Source organism: Vulpes vulpes, chromosome 6, assembly GCF_048418805.1.
Source record: "Vulpes vulpes isolate BD-2025 chromosome 6, VulVul3, whole genome shotgun sequence".
NCBI lineage: Eukaryota > Metazoa > Chordata > Mammalia > Carnivora > Canidae > Vulpes > Vulpes vulpes.
Window position 1 is genome coordinate 50007257 of NC_132785.1, and position 19435 is coordinate 50026691.

General features: G+C 37.3%; 1 protein-coding gene and 1 pseudogene across 4 annotated transcripts in view; both read left to right on the forward strand.

The window, feature by feature from the left end:
• PCCA (propionyl-CoA carboxylase subunit alpha) overlaps positions 1 to 19435 on the forward strand; it is a 391732-nt gene that overhangs the window by 113226 nt on the left and 259071 nt on the right. For all 4 annotated transcript variants that reach the window (XR_012002039.1, XM_026003697.2, XM_026003698.2 and 1 more), the window contains one exon: positions 12482 to 12518. Coding sequence is in view for 3 of the 4 variants with exons in the window: in XM_026003697.2 (XP_025859482.1) it covers positions 12482 to 12518 (37 nt within the window). In the remaining variant the exon portion in view is untranslated. The remainder of the gene's footprint in view (positions 1 to 12481; positions 12519 to 19435) is intronic.
• On the forward strand, positions 13970 to 14102 carry LOC112923814 (U4 spliceosomal RNA; annotated as a pseudogene).

The following is a 19435-nucleotide window of genomic DNA, read 5'->3' on the forward strand; positions in this document are numbered from 1 at the left end:
GGATCATGCCCTGGGCCGAAGGCAGGCTCTAAACCATTGAGCCACCCGGGGATCCCCTCTATTCACAATTTTAAATAGTTTTAGCAAGCCATCTAAAGACGTGACAGGACAGGTCATGGGGGTATCAGGAGGAAAAGCAAAGCATACTAGGCAGGAAGAATAACAGGTATAAAGGTGTTGAGATTGAAGTGTACTTGATGTTCAAAACAACCAGGAATCATGTGGCTTCTGTGATTGAGGGAGAGAAAAGTCAGAGATGAGAAAATTAAAGTGAGATGTAGTAGGGAGCTCAGATTTTTGTAGGCCTTTTTGCCCATTTTAATGATGGATTAAATGTCTACTTGCACTGGATTGTAAACTTGTTGGAGGGATTGTATTCTTTTTGTAACTGCATTACTTACACATGATGCCTGGCACATAGTCATAGTCAATGTTCACTAAATACTTGTTGGGTGAATAATCTTTTAGGAGATAAATTTTTACACATAGAACCATGATATACATGTTATCTGCCATTTAGTACATATTATTCGACATACCAAAGAAAGGGAAGCATACTGAGAAAACCAAGAGAAAAAGTAAAACAGAAAACAGAAATAGACCCACATATGGTGTAGATACTGAAAAATAGGTATGATTGATACGTCAAAAATTTTTTTGAAGAAAATGTGGAGAAAATAGATGAGCATATAAAGAATATCGCCAGGGGTGCCTGGGTGGTTCTGTGAGTTAAGTAGCTGACTCTTGATTTTGGCTTAGGTCGTAATCTCAGAGTGATGGAATTGAGTCCCGCATCAGGCTCTGTGCTCAATGTGGAGTCTGCTTGTCCCTTTCCCTTTGCTTATCCCACTGCTTGCATGTTCTCTCTCTCTCTCTGTCTCTCAAATAAATAAATTAAAAAGCACTTAAAGAATCTCGCCAGGGAGTTTGAATCTCTAATAAAATTAAATGGAAATTATATAACTGTAAATTATAGAAATAAAGACTTTATATAGGTTTAATAATAAACTCAGCAGAATTTGGGGTCTATGTGTAGTGTATATCAGTATTTCATTCCTTTTTATGGCTGGGTAATATTCCATAGTAGGACTATACCACTTTTCTTTTTTTTAAACCCATTCATTAGTTGATGAATGAGTTATTTCCATTTTTTTGGTGATTGTGAGTAGTGCTGCTATAAACATTTGTCTGCAAGTGTTTATTTGAGTATCTGTTTTGAGTTCTCTGGGGTAAATACCCAAGAGTGGAATAGTAGGGTCATATGATAATTCCATGTTTAACTTTTTGAGGAACCGTCAGGCATCCAGGCCTTAATGTAATCTTCTCTTCAGTTTGGGTAAATAAAGCCTGTGATTTGGGTAAATAAAGCCTGTGATTTGTTTCTCTGTTAGAATATGGCAGAGGGTGACAGCATGTCACTCCCTGAACTAGGTTATGTTATAGGGCAAAGGTAATTGGATATCACTACATTCAGTTGCATGATAGGGGAAAGTAATTGAGTGTTACTGTTGTGATTATGTTTCATTATATTAGACTCCATCTTAGGAGACTAGAGAACAGATTCTAGTTTTTGGCTTGATGAAGGAAGCTGCCATATTGAGAAAGTCCACATGGCAATAAACTATAGGCAGCTTCTAGGATCTGAGTTAGGGTAGTTTTGAATCTAGGGTCTTCAATAGAACAACTTATTGGAACCTCCCAGATTGCCTCAAGGTGATGGTATCTTTAACTGTAGTTGGTATAATAAAGTTGGTTTTGCTTGTTCAATGTGGTCGTCTTTTCAGGGAGCCTGTGTTTGACAGCCTGCATTTGAATTTGCAACTGCTATTAATTTGGAAAGGGATAAGTAGCAAGTAGAAGAAAAATCCACTTAACTTTTTAGTTTTGTCTCCTCCTATGCTTTAGGTGATCTTTAAGATCTAATCATACTCTAAAATAATGGCAGGTTATCATTACCTGTGTTAACTTTATGGTATACAGTTCTTGACACCTGTTCCCTGAAGTAGGTAAGCCCCAATAGAACGTGCAGGTTATAGTTTTCAGATAAACATTTAAAAATAATGTTAGGACTGCCCTTTAGTTTCGCTCATAGGTTTTCAGGGTGGTTTTACTTGTAGCTTACTTTTAATTATTTGATATAAGAGGTTGTATATACTTTTTTAAAGCTTGGTTATTAGTTTCCTGTGTAGTAACCCTACATTCATTTGGAACTACATTGTTTTCACAATATAGTTTAGAATTTCTTAGGTACAAGATTACTTTTAAGGGTACTTACGAAGATAGAAGTTTGCTGATGCAAATAGTGTAACTTTTTTGGAATACCTTGTGGTTTTAGCAATTGCATTAGCAAAACTTTTCCATTGGGAGAATGTATGTGTTAACTCTAGATACTTCTAGAGTTTGTACAATTCTTTGTATTTGAATGAAGCTAAATTTTTTTTTCTTTGACAACTGTATTCTTTCTTTCCCCAAGTAATTTTCACCTCTAACTTGAAATTAATGTGGTTTCAATTTGTTACATTGCTTTTTAAAACCTTTCTTTCTTTCCCATTTGGATATTTAGGCTGTTATATGGAGGGTATATAGAGATGGTTTACCACATTTTTAAATTTTTTTTTTTTTTTTTTTTAGATTTTGCTTATTCATTCATGAGAGACACAGAGAGAGGCGTTCATGTAGGCAGATGGAGAATCAGGCACTCCCATGGGTAGCCCAATGTGGGACTTGATCCCAGGACCCCAGGATCACACCTGAATCAAAGGCAGACTCTCAACCACTGAGCCATCCAGGCACCCTAACTGCATTCTTTTAAAACCTCATGTGTAATACTAAAGAGTCTTCTGGAATGGTTTTCATTATGTTTTGTTCTTGAGTCATTCTTTTGATTAGAGAGAAATAGTTACAAGGTATAATTCTTAAGTGATTCTCATCTGGTATCAAATATTTGCCTTTAATGAGTTCTGGTCTATTCAGCATCTCATTAATCTCAGGAACTTGAGCTTAGTGTAGAGTATGCATCTGAAGCTGGTGGAAGACAGGGTCTCGAAAGCCCAGCCCCCTTGTTTAGCAACGAATAATGAATTATAGGCCCTGATTTCAAAGAGCTTCAAGTCACCGTAGTTGACCTACAAGTAGGCAATTGAATACATTTTAATAATTCAAAACTCAGAGTGCAGGGGACCCATGTAGGAGGGCACCTAACCTGTGTGAGGGTGTCATGGCAGATCTTCCATTGGAAGTGCTATCTAAGTGATGCCTGAAGTTTGAGTAGTAGTGAGTTCATTAAATAAAAAGTGAAGGTGGTGATGGAGACACAACTCTAAGGTCAGTGAAAACACCTTATTGTTAAAGCTTGCAGCTGAGTGACTGCAGGAGCTTTGGAAAAGTGCAGATCTGCAGCATCTGGGGCTGTAGTAAGAGTGAGCTGGAGAAAAAATGAGGATCCAGATATGTGTGGCCTTGACTGCGATGTGCCTGGATTTGTAGGTTATTCTTATGGCATTGGGAGCCTCTGATTGGTTTCCTGTAGAAAAGTTAACGTGATAAAATTGTATAATTAGAAAACTTACTTTTATTTGTGATGTGGAAAACGGATTGGAGCAGTGCAAAACTTGAGGTTGGTCAGTAAATTAAAAGTGCTTTTCCTGGATAATGATAGAGGCCTGGGACACCTGGGTGTCTCAACAGTTAAGCGTCTGCCTTTGACTCAGGGCATGATCCTGGAGTCCCAGAATCGAGTCCCACATTGAAGCACATCAATGTGCTTCTCTCTCTCTCTCTCTCTCTCTCTCTCATGAATAAATAAATTAAAAAAATCTGAAACAACAACAACAACAACAAAACAAAACAAAGAAATGATAGAGGCCTAAACTAAAGTATTAGGATGGAGCAGAGTGGATCATGTGGAGGGCCTGGTGGAGGCTGAATTTGTAGCTTCTCTGATCTGGTACACGTCAGGAGTGGGGCAGAGGGAGCAATCACCATTAATAAACTCACCGCCTTTCGTTGTGATACCTGTTCAGCATTCTTACTTTGGGAGAAATTCATTAAACTTCTCTGCGTTCCTGTTGTCCTTTATGTCTCAGAGCAGAGCGTGGTAATGTATTTGAATGAGGTCTGTAAATTTCAAGGACAGGCTTAAAGTAGTCATTGTTTTTGTCCCCCAATTAGCCAGATTTAAAAAACTGTACTCTTGCTTTAGCAGGAAGAGCCAAATAATAACAACACAAATTAGCATGAAGCGAATCATTTAAAAAACCAAAGTACCGAAAAAATTGAAAAGCTATGTCCTAGTAATTACAAAGTACAATATTAGACGTATACTTTTCCCCTACTAAACCAAGAATGACTCTCCCGATGATGCCTCAAAGCCTTTATTTGAAAAAAAAAAAAATTCAGTTATGGTTACCATGCTGTTTTACAATTATAAAAATGTGTAGTAAAGTTTAGAAAGATTTGAGAGTGTATTCATAGTCTTCTCTTTGACTCAAAGCTGTCTGGAAAACCCAGTGAGCTGGAATCAATTTCCTGAACCCAGGACTGTTGAAAGTTTTGCTTAATTTGTACAAAAATGCAGAATAGTTTGAGGATGCTTTTTGTGTCCTGAAAAGCTTTTACCCATAGTATTTTGAACCAATGATCCCCCCCACCCCACCAACCGAAAACAGTTGCTAATTTGTTCTAGAAGCTGAGGAAAGTAAATTCTTAAGTAGCTTCCCATGTGAATGAGTGGCAGGACTCTCATCCAGTGAGTGCAGAATTCAGGGTTGGTAAGTAGGCTATACTGTAGTGAGTGAGAAAGGAGAAGTATGGTCTGAGTCACTGTAGGAGTGAATTGGGTATTTAGCATCAGGGATATCTGTTTAAATTTGCCTGTTTGCCTGTCCTTATTATAGTTTTTGCTTCCCATTCCCTGCTCCTCTTCCCTGCTCACCAGCGACAATGAGTGCACAGATCTTCTGATTCAGTGGCATGTGCTGGGGATGCAGGTGCACATTTTTTGCAGTATTGTAATGCCAGTATTAGTATTAGTTCTGTGTTCTGTGGATTCAGAGGATGGATGATGACCACAAGATAGACCAATTAAAGGCAGGCAGGCAAGGGACAATTGGGACTCTGTGGGGGCAATCTGCCCGTTTTATCACAGATTGCCAAGCCCGTGGTGTGCCGCGTATCGTTCTGGTGTATTTCAGCCCTGACTCATTTAATCCTCTCAATGACCCTATGAGATAGATACTGTCACTATCTCCATCTTACATGTGAGGAAACCGAATTCGGGAGGCTCCCTGGGAGGTAACCAGTTCACTGTCTGAGAGCAGGTGTTGGAGCCCACACCTCCTGTCTCCAGCACCTATGTTTTTGGTATTGGTTCTTACCATTTGATGCCTCTCAGGTGAGGGCTGGAGAGTAGTAGCAAACAGGCTTGTAGGAAAGGCACTTGATTTTTCTTAGCTCCTTTTGACATTTTTGTGATCTGCTTATTTGGTTATAGCAACATCGCTCAACCCTCCCATAATATTCTCTGTTAAACAGAATTTTTCACTGTTTTGCTCTTGGGTTAAGTGAGCTCTTCTAATGTAAATTGTGCTGTAAGAGAGAAGTAAAAGAAATGGTTAGTGGTTCTGGTGCTGTCTTTGCTCTTTCTCCATTTTTGGAATGTTGTGCCCAAGATTGCGAATCCGAGAAACCACCGAGGAGTCGACACCAATGCAAACACACAAGGGTTTATTTACAAGCTCGAGCTTGGGTCCAAGTATACCCGACACAGTGGAGCAGGGACTTGGACCCCGAGACTAAGAGGCGTAGCAGCTTTATAGGGGCCGGTGGCCCATGGGATACACAGAAAGTTGCACAGTCATGTTGGTCCACACGCAGGTGGCCAATTGAATTACATCTTAGCCTATAGTATCCATTTGAGGTGGCCTATTAATTTGGTCAGAATTGGCACGCAGTTTTGGCGGGCACAAAGCAGGGTTACATTTCCGATTAGGGTGTGCCCACTGGCTTGACTAGGGTGGGGCAGCGCCTTAAGCAATAAGCAGGTCATGTGGGGGTCATACAGGAGGTGGCAGGTGTAGCACAAAATGGAATCAGTCCTGCTCTGCTTGTCCAGGGGTAAGGGATTTTTGTTAAATTTGCTGGGTCCCACATGGAACTCCTGTTCTGTAACCTATATGATTTAATATTTACCTCATCCGTGTTCTCAAGTGGTAAGTAACTTCAGAACCAGAGTGTGGGTTCCTTTAAACTGGGATTATAGGGGATCCCTGGGTGGCGCAGCGGCTTGGCGCCTGCCTTTGGCCCAGGGCGTGATCCTGGAGACCCGGGATCGAATCCCACATCGGGCTCCCGGTGCATGGAGCCTGCTTCTCCCTCTGCCTCTCTCTCTCTCTCTCTCTCTCTCTCTCTCTGTGACTATCATAAATAAAAAAATAAATAAATAAATAAAATAAACTGGGATTATAGGCTGGAATTGCAGAACAAACCACAGAGACTTGAATCGAATCATATCGTTGGACTATTCCTTTTTCCTATTTCCTGATTTGAAGCCATAGGAATAGGATTGCTAATATTTTGTTTCATTTGGTTTTATACTTTCCAGTGTTTTCTCAGTAGTATTAACATAAAAACAAATATTCTAAGTACTTCAATTGACATTTTATTTTATTTAGTTTTTAAAGATTTTATTTATTTGAGAGAGAGAGACAGAGACAGAGATAGAGAGAGAGCACAAGTGGGAAAGAGAGGGAGGGGACGCCTGGGTGGCCTAGTGGTTGAGCATCTGCCTTTGGCTCAGGGCATGATCCTGGAGTCCTGGGATCGAGTCCCACATTGGGCTCCCTGCATGGAGCCTGCTTCTCCTCTCTCTGCCTGTGTCTCTGCCTTTCTCTCTGTGTCTCTCATGAATAAATAAATAAAATCTTAAAAAAAAAAAAAAGGAAAGAGAGGGAGAAGCAGACTCCCCTGTTGAGCAGGGAGCCTGATGCGGGGTTCGATCCCATGACTCAAGTTGCAGGATGCAGTAAGAAAAGTGCTTGACTGAGGGTTAAAAGACAAGGGTACTTATTGGGCTGTTTTGCCCAGCAGCAGTGGTATTTCATTGAGTGTGCTTTGTGTTAACCTGAAGCAAAACCTAAGCCTGTTTGTTTCCTTGGCTCCTGTCTGAACTACTGTGTGGTGCTTCCTTACTGTATCACTTAAATGTGTCAATTTGAATAAGCCACTACATCTCATTGGATATAAGTTTGTTCAAACATGGATGATGGTGGAGATGAGCAGTTCTGTTGGCCCTGGAGTAGATCATTTAGGAGACTATTATCACAGCAGACTTGTTTCTGCGGAAGCTGATGGATAGTTTATTAATTCAGCAAATAACGTGTTGATGTATTGATTTGCTAAGTTCTGGGGATTTCGTAGAGAGCAGTAGACCTAGTCATTGCTGTCATAATTGAAGGACAAAGTGTTATCTGGTCACACAGCAAAGGCTTTCTGGAGAAAATGAGATTTTGGTGAAACCTGAAGACTCACCCCTGAGTTTAACAGAATATGGTCATTTTTTCTCTCCTCCAGACTGCTGCTTTCCAACCTCACATCCCTCTTGCCTCTCTCTAAATTCTGTTTGTTGGTTCATTCAGCATCAGCTATTTTATTGAATGATGACTGTGTGCCAGACAGTTCTAGGAATTTAAAACCTATTCCTGAACCATTTAGAGATTTAAATCAGCTAGGGATTTCTGCTTTTATGGAGCTTATATTTTAATGTGGTAGGGAGATGCAGAGGGTAGACAATATTCAAAATAATAAGTAAATTATACACTCAAATTCTTCAAAATACAGCCATAGTGAGTACTGTTTTCTTGCTCTTAGGCTGAAGTTCAGCAGCCTCTTTATTGTGGCCTGTGCAGCCATGCCTCACTCTCTGGTTGGCTTGCTGTTCAGGCCTTGCCCCCCGACTTTGTTGTATGCTTTCATTTGTCAAGTCTCTTGCATAGGAGCTCTGTTCTTGAATTAGAGTGTCTCTGTTGTCACGTGCCCTCTTTACTTTTCCTGCGTAACATGCATCTTGGTAATGGTTTCTTGGCTGCTGTATAGTCATTTAAGGGCCTACCTTTCCCACTAGACTATAAATTACATGAAGACTGGGATGGTGCCTTTTTTATTCCCTCCTATCTTCAGGGTCTGGTACATGGCATATAGGCTAGGGAGCTGGAGAATGCCTGTGTGGGCTTGAGGGTGGGAAGGAAAGCCAAAGTAGGGAGGGGCTGGAGACCAGACTGGTACTTAGGCAGGCAGGATCTAGTACTGACACCATGTAAAGGATTTGAATCTTGGTTCTAAGGCAGTGGGGAGTCCTGAAAAGTTTAAACAGATTTTGGCAATACTATTTTGTCTTGATAATGTTTTATGCCCTAGAAATAATTAATTAGTTTGACACCTTCAAGTGTGGCTGATTTAATTTTTAAATTGTGAAAATAGTATGAAGTATGAAGTTTTTATCTTAATGGTAAAAAAGTTAAATATGTATGTGTCTGCAGCACTAAGTCAAAGTTCCCTCTTCCCTACCTCTTATCCTACTTTCAAGCAGTAACTCAAGTGAGGTTTTTGTATATGTCCATGCATAAGCTTTTATGAGCATTCCAAGGTGTTTTTCTGTCTAATAAAGATAAGGTCATACTATAAATATTCTGCTACAACTTGCTTCCCCCCACATTGTGCACTGCATTTGACATATTCTTAGAGTGTAGGCGTTACCTTCCTGAACCCCAGTCCTCATTACTCGGCATAGAGCCAAGGCATTTGGAACTCTGCTGAGTCCCGAAAGTCCTACCAGAATAGGCCATGCCTTCCCCTGGACTTCATGCTGTCCTTTTCTGCCTCTTGCTTTCTGTCTTCTGTTTTCACCTTGTGTCCTTGGTTTCTAGAACATATGAAATAACTTCTGAATTTGGATTTTTGTTCCTTGTTGTTCTTTCTATTTAGACTTCTTTTGCCTTAATTTTCCTGTAGTAGTGATGGTTCTCTTTAGGCATTCGTTTACATTTTACTTCAAAAGAATCCTTTCTGTTTTTTTTCTTTCTTAAAAAAGAAAATTATTAAGTAACCTTTACTGCCTGTGTGGAGCTTGAACTCGCAACCCCAAGATCGGGGGTCATATGCTCGACTGACTGCACCAGCCAGGTGCTCCCAGAAGGAGCCTTTCTGAGCAGTGTTCTCCCTGTCTCCCTCAGTACTATTTGTTTCCTTGTAACATTTATTTCAATTCTCAGTTGATTTGTTTGCTCCCTTTCAGTTTCCCTTATTAAAGAAGACTGTAAGTTCCATGAGTGCAAGAACTATTTCATCTAGTATTATATTTGAATTAACCTCATCGTTTTAGACTGTGGCTTATTGTTTCATGTATGTATCCTTTTTGGTACCAATCCCTTATTGAAGACCTTTAAATTGGTTTTCTGATTTTCCTACCGAAATACCAGCAACAAATTAAAAATTATTTATTTATATATCTCTCCATGTGCATGCTATAGGACAGCTTCCAAAAAATGAAAAATGTCGGTCTCCAAATTTTTGATGGATACTAGACAATTCTTTTTTTTTTTTTAAATTTTTTTTTTATTTATTTTTGATAGTCACAGAGGGAGAGAGAGAGAGGCAGAGACACAGGCGGAAGGAGAAGCAGGCTCCATGCACCGGGAGCCTGACGTGGGATTCGATCCCGGGTCTCCAGGATCGCGCCCTGGGCCAAAGGCAGGCGCCAAACCGCTGCGCCACCCAGGGATCCCTAGACAATTCTTTTCAAAAAAGATCACACCATTTCATATGAAATCAGTAGTGAGAGTCCTGTCTGCTTACCTTCAGGTCTTCACTCCTGACTAATGGCAGACTTTGGCAGATCGAACGTGGTGTCTCATTGTTTTAGCTTAAATGCCTATAATTATGACTCAAGCTGAACATATTTCATATATTCTTTTGGATTTCATTTTACAGAAACTTATCACTTAATTTTTTGGCCATTTTTCCTGACAATTGTTGGTCTTTTTCTTGTTGATTCAGGGGTTTTAATTAAAAAATGTTTTTCTGTCTGTAGTCTTAAAGGAAAGTTATAATGTGTGATATGTCATTGCCATTGAATTTGGAGCTATATGGGGCTTTTTAATCTCTTTATATTGCCTGATGATAGCTAAATAAATGTACTAAAAGAACATATTAGAGATGAGTGTATTTAATAGTTTCTTGTTGGAACTGGTAATAGTTTTTAAATGTCCATTATATAATATGTCCTGAATAAAATATCTTGGGATAAATGAATAACAAATTAAAACCTAATTTTTAAGGCGATTTGATTTTACTTGGAAGTTCATTGAGTAAAATTTGCTTTTCATAGTAGGAAATATTCTTAAGAGTTGACAGCTGAAAACACAGGTTGCCCAGTTAAATCTGAATCTTAGATAAACAATGATTTTTTTTAAAAAAGTGCGTCCCAAATCTTGCATCATAGTAAGGAAACATATCTGTTAGTTAAAAGAAAAGATTGTTTTGTGGCAGTATATTGAAGTTATGAATTATGACAGTCAAAAAATTTTTAGAAGTTTTGGTTTGTGTAAACAGATATATGTATGTACACACATATATCCGTAATGTGTATATAATAAATATAACTAATGAATTCTGTGAATTATCTTTTAACATTTGCCTGTTTGTCAGTTCTCTCAAGCTAACGGACTTTTGTGACAGCAGTTTATTTTCTCTCCAAATATATTTTGCAAATATGCTGTTACACATTTGAAATAAAAGACATGTTAAAACTTTCCTTTTAGGCTTCTTATAATCCAGTCTCCATCAGCCAGCGCTCTTCCTGTATTTTGTTCGGGAGGCACTAATTGTCCGCATTTGGCAGGTTTAACACTTCCTGACAGAGAGGCTATTAAGGGGAAGTATTCTCCAATAACTGTCACTGACTTGAACAAAGAACCTTCAAACTCAATGTGTGGAAACCACTAACATTCTTAAATGACCCTTTTCATGGATTTTTGTCCCTTTAAGCTAAAATTTGGAGAATGTAGGGCCAGCAAAAACAGCAAGGTGTCATAAAGCAGTAATCCTTGATTTTTGGGAGAGTAGAGTGGGAGGTATAGATTTATCTCTGACTTGAGAACAATTGTTATTTGGAAAATCTCATTAGCAGATGTGACTGCTTGGAGTAGAAAAAAAAAGACTTAAAACTGATGTCGCTTTCAGGACTGCTTTGAACTTAACAAGCACCTATTTGTGGAGCAGACTGGCTAATGAAAGGAAATTAAATTTTTCTGACAACTTCCCCTGCCAACCTCCTTATTCAGGGGATGTTATTAGGTACTGAAGACTTTTAAGGAAGATTTTTTTTTTTATTAGACATAAATGAACCAGTTATAAACATCCCCTGCCCCTCCTTTTGGGGGAAGATTCTGACATGGTGTTACTCTACATTTTTAAATTGCTGGCTTAAAGGCTTACAAAATACCAGCCTTCACTTTAGTATTTTAAAGTTATTTTTTTTGAAAATTCATGCATTCTCACTAGCTAATGGTTTCAAAATATTATCATTCCTTGTGATTAGTTTATGTCCCTGAGTTGTAAAGAAAAGCCACATTTTGGCTTTTTCCATATTGTTCATGGGGAAGTGTATCAGGAGTATCCTGTGCTAGGTAAGAGTTAGTGATCAATGAAATGGTTTAGACCTGAGGAAACTTTCTTCTCTCGGTTGCATTGGTTGATATTTAGCAATAATTAATCCTTACATCATCAACTCTTACCTTGTACTGTTTTGGAAAGCATTTGCTTTCCTTGGCTTTATCAGAGTTTCCTCCCACAAGTTGGCTCATGGAATTTAAGGTTTTAAATTACATAACAAGATGTGCCTAATAAAGATAAAATATGTACCTGAGAGAAAAGGACAAGAAGGAAAGGAAAAAGTAATGGAGACTACTAAAGGAATTATTTGGGGGGACAGTTGGCAGTTTCTGTACATACTGGAACTTTACCTTTTATTTCTGGAAAATCTTGAACCTCTCCCAAACAATAGAGAATCAACTCCCCCTGCTGACAGAATCCAGGAAAACATGACATATAAATATCAGAGGGACAGAAACAAGCTGGCTGTAGACAAGCTTTAATGATCTGATTTATGATTCAGTATTGATTGTAAACATCTAAATTCTGCTGTTAAATTCCAGCAACTGCAGCAAGTCATTTGGCAATTCTAGTAGTGCTTCCTGCCAGCTCATTTCGAACTGCTTTGAGTTTCTTAATATAATAATGATGAGGTAGAATTTACATTCCACTTATGGTATTAATTTTACATTTCTCTGAATGAAAAGAGTTAGAAGGTTGTAAAATTGAACATTAAATGAATCATTGGAGACAGTAGTGCAATATATGACTGCCCTAAAGACATTGTGCAATGGCTGATGGGATTAATGTTGGGTCTCATTTCCTGCTTTTACAGGATGCAGATGAAGCTGTCAGAATTGCAAGGGAAATTGGTAAGTTCTTAAATTAACTTTGGTAGAGTTTCTAGGTCTTTCAGCAGCAGATATGGTTGAGTAAACATGTAATAAGTAACCCCATAGAGCAAATAATATTTTAATACTTTTGGATTTTGATTACTTGTCCCTTTGGAAAAATTTATCGGGTGAATTACTGTGTTCTATTATGAAAGTGAACTTTAAAGAGTAATTTGACTTTAATTATAGCCCTTTTGTAAGTTGAAAATCACTTGCTAGTTAAAAGAAGAAATTGTCTTAACACTTGAGCTTCAATGTGATATAAATTTTATGTACTAGTTGAATATAACTTCTTAAAGTTTAAAGAAATGAAAGGTTAAAATGAAGATTTCCTATTTGACAAGGCTCTTGGAGTTTTTACCTTTTCTTAAGATGTTAAATATCGACTTTTAATGATCTTGCTAGGAAAAAGAATATGAGAAATCAGAATGGAATATTCTAAAAACTGTCCCTATTGCTCATGACAGTGATTCTATTTTCAGTATCTACTAACTTAAAAAAATGTATGAGGGCATATTGTTATCAGGGATTAGTAATGCTACTCAATAACCATAATTGTATTAATCTGATTACTATTTATATACATTTGACAGAACATTGTAGGTATGTGAGAGAATCAGTGCCTGGCAATCAGGAAATCTCAGCATCCTAGCTTTCCTACATGGGTAGGACTAAACTTTTCAGCATCCTACTTTAACATTCTTTAGTCTTGTTTTCTCATTAAGATCGATTATTTAGAATTATTTTATTCACTGGGAGAGCATTTGATTTGGCAAAATTTACATAGTTGTGATATATATCTTATTTCTGAAAGTAATTGAGTTAGTAAATACATTCTTCACAGTCAGCTCTGGCTAGCTTAACAGGTCTGCAGTGACCTGGAAAGTTGTTTGGTTTCTGGGTTCCTGTGTCTAGTTGGGTCTGGCTAAATTATTTTGGTTTGGCTCATGGTTAAGTGTGTTTTGTTCTTTGTTTTGCAAACATTGCTGCTACCGATGGAGATTTGGACTTAAGACCAGGTCTTAGAAAATTTTACTTTATCTTATAACTATGTCTCTTCCTTAATCATTTCTTCAGACATATCAACATTTTCAAAAAGCATTTTACTACTTCACAGGAAGATTTGCTAGATTGCTGAATAAGCTGGACTACATGGAAATGATTTGTGGTTTATTCTTTGAGAAAATCAAAAGCTGCCTCTGAGGTTTGAAAAGGGTTGCATTCCTCGCAGCCTAAGAGGCATGTAGAGTACCTGCTGGCTTTTGGGGAGACTTTTTTTTTAAGTAATTTCATTTTATTCTATTATATACTCTTAGATTTAAAAAGTCATCTTTTTGGTTCTAGTTTAGACAGTATTGTTATCCATAATAAGATAGATTAATGCTATTAGCACAACAGTATCTACATAGAAAGGACAGACTATTTGGAGGAGCTTTGTGCAGTGGCAGTATTGTAGCCAATGAGGTTTATCTGAGGCGCGATCATTGCTAATTGAAAGACTATTTGGAGGAATTTAGAGAAATGAAAGAGATTAGAAGAAAATCTTGAATTACATTGGCATGCCATATTTTGAATTATGACTCTTCCACTCTTGAGCATTTCTTTTGTATGAATGGCAGGCTGCAGATTGCTTGCTTTCATGTCTTTTACCTTTTTTTTTTTTTTAAATAATCTGTGACCTTTAAAATAATTAGTTAATCATAATGGGACTCTGAATAGTTTCATCATTTGGCTTTCCTCCCTTAATATTTTAATGCTGTGCTTCCCTTTGAGCTTACTCCTGAGGTTACCTAATTTGATCTCAGGCTCTTTTCTTTATATTGAGGCATAACCTTTATGACTCCTTCCTCTTTCCTATCTTCTAATTCTTCTCCAATTACACCTTCTCATTTGTGAAATAAATGATCGTAATCATGGCTGTTAAGTGTAGGAGTGCTGGAGTTTTGCTTATGCTGAAAGAAAGGGAAGCTGTAAAACTTGACGTGAAATAAAACATAATAGAGAACTAAGGTCATCAGCTTTATAAAGCATTTGGAATTTCCCTGAAAACCTTTCTGAATCACCTCAGAAGCCTCCCATAAAACCTCTTCTCTCAAGTGCCAGCTTCTAAAATAAATGAAATCACATATTATTAGTCTCTTGGTATTCTGTTTTGTTTGGTGATTCATCAGTTTTGTTTTCTACTAATTTTATTGAGATATATCACATTTTAACTACATTATGATTTTGATGGGCTTTTGTGAATTCATCCAAGAGTTGAATTAAACATTGATTTCATAGGAAAATGTGCTCCTAGTTCTAGACAACTGAATTATAATCGAACCTTTGAACTTGTCCATTTATAGGTAGCAAATTGTCCATGTCATAAATATCTATTCACAGATTTCTCTGTCTACTTCTTTCTGTGTTACATGGAGAAAATTAAATTGACCATCTTTTCTGTGGTTTCCTTCTCTCTTGTGTCTTCTCTCCTGGAAACTGGAATCTTTAAGGACAAAGGAGGAAGCTAGCTGCCTTAAGCACTGATGAATTAGGTGTCTTTTACATAATAGTAGCTTTTGTTTATGGAGTATATTTTCCATGAATCAGGCACTTTGTGAATGTTATTTTTAATGCAAATTTTTGGGTTAATTATTTTTTACATTTAAGAAACTAAGGATTAGAAATGGTAAGTACTTTGCTCAAGGTCATAGACCTACTGAGTGGTGGACCTGCTTTAAATTTAGGTTCATTTAGCTCCAAAGACTATCGAGTTTTCATTATACTTTTGCTAAACTAATGAGATTATGTGATGAGAGCTAAAATTTGAGTTACCACTTTGTGTAAGGTACTGTAAGGCACTTACACATGTGATATGTGGAATTGAAGAAACCTTCTCTTATCAGTGACAGGGTGAGAGACTGTTAAGGCTTAATATGTTACTTCTGTGTGCTTGTTTTTTGGTCTTCCTCATCTCTCATTCTCACTCCTGATTTTTTTTTCCTTTGACCTAAGTTTAGAGATACAGGGCTATTGATCCCCAGTTTATCTTTAACCCCAGAGATTGACAATGGTAATCAGTGAGCTTGATTTGCATTAAAGTTTGATCTTTTTACTTAACCAAAGGCCCGAATTGATTTGTAAAAAAAAAACCCAACTCCCCACCCCAAAACCCATAGATATATTGTAAATATAAAACTTGTCCTTTAAAGACTTTTGGATAATTCGGATTCTTTTACCTGTTTTTCTTATAGCCACAAATCATGCCCGATTTAAATAATATATTATTTTTGATCCTCAGATTCACCATACTCTAAGCCTGCTTCACCCAAAGTTTCTACATCTTGGTAAATGTCACTCCATTTACTCAGTGGCTAAAGCTAAAACCCAAGATCTATCCTGGTGTCGTTGCCCTGTCGTCCTCTGGTCAAAAATCAATAGATACTGTCAATCCTTCATTCAGAATACTTCCCATATTCACTACTCACTATCTTTTTACTACCAGTACTCTCTTGCAAACTACCATTGTCCTTGGAGGGACTGTGACAATAGTTTCTCTACTTCTTTTCTTGAATACTTCAAAGTCATTCTTCACATAACTGTCAGTGTGATATTTTAAAACTCTAAGTAATAAGGACACACCCCCATCTCATCCTACACCGTATCTGCTTTAAGCCCTCTAATGGCTTTTCCTTGCATTTAGATAAAATCAAAATTCCTTACCCTGACTACAAACCCCAAATGATTTGGCATCTGCCTTTCTCTTCAATCTCATTTTATACTACTCCCTTCATCGCCTGCTGTGCTTTAGTTACACTGGCTTTCTTGAATACACCAGACTTCAGAGCCTTAGAATTAGGCTTTTTTGGGCGTGGGGTGGGGTGGGAGTCTTGAGTACTCTAGCTGATGTTTTCACATAGATGGCTCCTTTTTTTTTTTTTTTTTTTTTTAAAGATTTTATTTGTTTATTCATGAGAAACAGAGAGAGAGGCAGAGACACAGGCAGAGGGAGAAGGAGGCTCCTCGCAGCGAGCCCGATGCGGGACTCGATTCCCAGACCGAGGATCACGTCCTGAGCCAAAGGCAGATGCCCAACCACTGAGCCACCCAGGCGTCCCTAGATGGCTCCTTATAGCCATTCATATCTTGGCTGACATGTCATTTCTTCAACAGAAGATACTCTGATATTGCCACTCAATCATTCCTCTTATAACCATATTCTCCGTCTCTGCAATGATATTTTTCTTGTTCATTACTTTTTCCCTCAATATAGTATTTTGAAATTTTTCTATCATACAACATTTTGAAATCATACATTTTCAATCATACAGCATTTCAAAGTACAGTTGCAGATATGTATCCCACTAAATACTTTAACATAGAAGTCATTAACTGATTTCAACATCTATATACAGTTTTGTGGTTTTTTTTTACTTTTTATTTTTTTATTTTTTAAAAAGTTTTGTTATTTAAAAAAAAAAGATTTTATTTATTTATTCATGAGAGACACACAGAGAGAGGCAGAGACATAGGCAGAGGGAGAAGCAGGCTCCCCACAGGCAGCCTGATGTGGGACTTGATTCTAGGACCCTCGGATCATGACCTGGGCCAAAGGCAGAAGCTCAACCACTGAGCCACCAGGTGCCCCCAGTTTTGTTATTCTGAGACAAAATTTATATACAGTAACATGAATTAATCTTAATTATATATTTGCTGATTTCGATGTATGCATACATCTGTGTGTCCTAAAATTTCACCGAGGTATTGGACATGACTGTCACCCCAGAGAGTTCCCTCATGTTCTTTCCACATTAGTTCTCACCATCCTCCCCAGGTCTAGAGGCAACTAGTTCTAAATTTTTATACTAAAGATTTGATTTTTAAAAATTGAGACAAAATTTAAATACTATAAAAGTCAATCTTTCCAAGTGTGCAATAAGTTGGTTTTTGTATATTCACAATGTTGTGCGACCACCACCACTGTCTGATTCCAGTACATTTTTATTACCCTTAACAGAATCTCTACTCCTTAGTACACATCTGCTTATGCCCCTCCAGCCCTGGTCAACCACTAATTTACTTTCTGATTCTATGGATTTGCTTATTCTGATTGTTTTGTAAAAATGGCACCTTTTGTGTCTGGCTTCTTTCACTTAGAGGTGTTTTCAAAGTTCATCCATGGTTTACTGTGTATTGGGGCTTCATTCCTTTTTATGACTGAGTAATATTCTATTCCATGTGTATACCACTTTATGTTTATCTATTCACCTGTGGATAAACAGTTGGGTCATTTCCTCCTTTGACTATGGTGAACATGCATCTACATGTATTTGGATACCCGGCTTTAATTCTTCAGTGTGTATACCTGTTTGTGGAATTGCTGGGTTACATGGTAATTCTATGTTTAACTTTTTAAGGAACTGCCAAACTCTTTCCTCAGTGGCTGGACCATTTTTACATTCCTACCAGCAATGTTCCAGTTTCTTGACATCTTTGCCAACATTTGTTATGTTCAGTTTTTTTTTTTTTTTTAAAATAATGGCCATCACAGTGTGTGTGAAGTGATATCTCACTAGGCCAGACATTGACAGAATGGATAAAAAATACAACCCAACTATATGTTGTTGACAAGACACTTACTTAGATCCAGAGACAGAAATAAATCAAAAGTAGAAGGATGGAAAAAGATATCCCATGCAAATAGTAACCAAAATATCTATACAGTTTCCCTGCATTATACAGATTCTGTTTATCTTTGCAAATGATTGTTTTATGTTCACTTAGTTACTGTTTTATAGATAGTGACCATGTAGGTTACTTTCCTTTTCGTATTTCTAGTACTTAACACAATGCTTATCCCATAGTATGTATCAGCAAGTGGTTATTCAGTGAACGAATCTAAATAAAAATGTTGTATCAGTATACAAATGAATTAAATAATCATGTATGTAGAAATTATTTTCTACAATATTTACAGACCATAATTTGACAGTAATTTCTTATTTCTTTTCCTTTAATCTTTAATTTTGTAATGGATATACCTGGGAAGAACAGGAATATTAAGTAATCCATTATAAACTCTCTGTAAATAGGTAATTAAAAAATAATTTGATTTTTCAAGTAAATTTAGTTTGTGCTTATTAACGACTACTACCCAGCAATTCTTGTAGGTTGTTCTTGGATTCATTAGACTGGGCTAATGGAAATTTTTAGGAATCTAAGATTCAGATGTATAAGATTATGTGACTGAACTTTATTGCCTTGTCCTTGTCTCTGGTGACGTCTTACATTCTTTGCAAGATAGATTCTATGTCTTTTTCTTTCTTCCTTCCCTCCCTTCCTCCCTTCCCCCCTCCCTCTATACCCAATGTGGGGCTCTAAATTATAACCCTGAGATCAAGAGTCCTATGTTCTACTGACTGAGCCAGACAGGTGCCCCCTTCTATTTGTTTCTTTTTGATAGTAGTCTTTATAAGCCTTGGCCTCTGTCTCTCATGAGTACGTAAGGGCTTTGGTCATCCTTTCTTCTCTGCCTCGGCTGTTTTCCTTGGTCTCTTCTTCCCATCTTCCTTTTGACTTGGCATTACATAAAAAACATTGCTCATATTTGTTTGTTTGTGTGTTTTTTTAAATAAATAAAGACAAATTGCTTGTACTCAAGAGGGATAAAAATACTTGGCTAAGCCACCAAATCTTTTATTTCTTCTCTTTCATCCCACTTAGAAAATTTTTCACATGTGGTATACAACTGTGTGGTTGAAGATATATTAAAAAAATATTATAATTTAGACCATCACAATCTCACATCCTGTTAATTTATTTTCCAGTTTGATTCTCGGTATGTTTAATATGCTAAGGAGATTTAATAAATGCCTAAGGAGAAGTTATGTTGAAGATAATAATTTTAAAGTATTCTT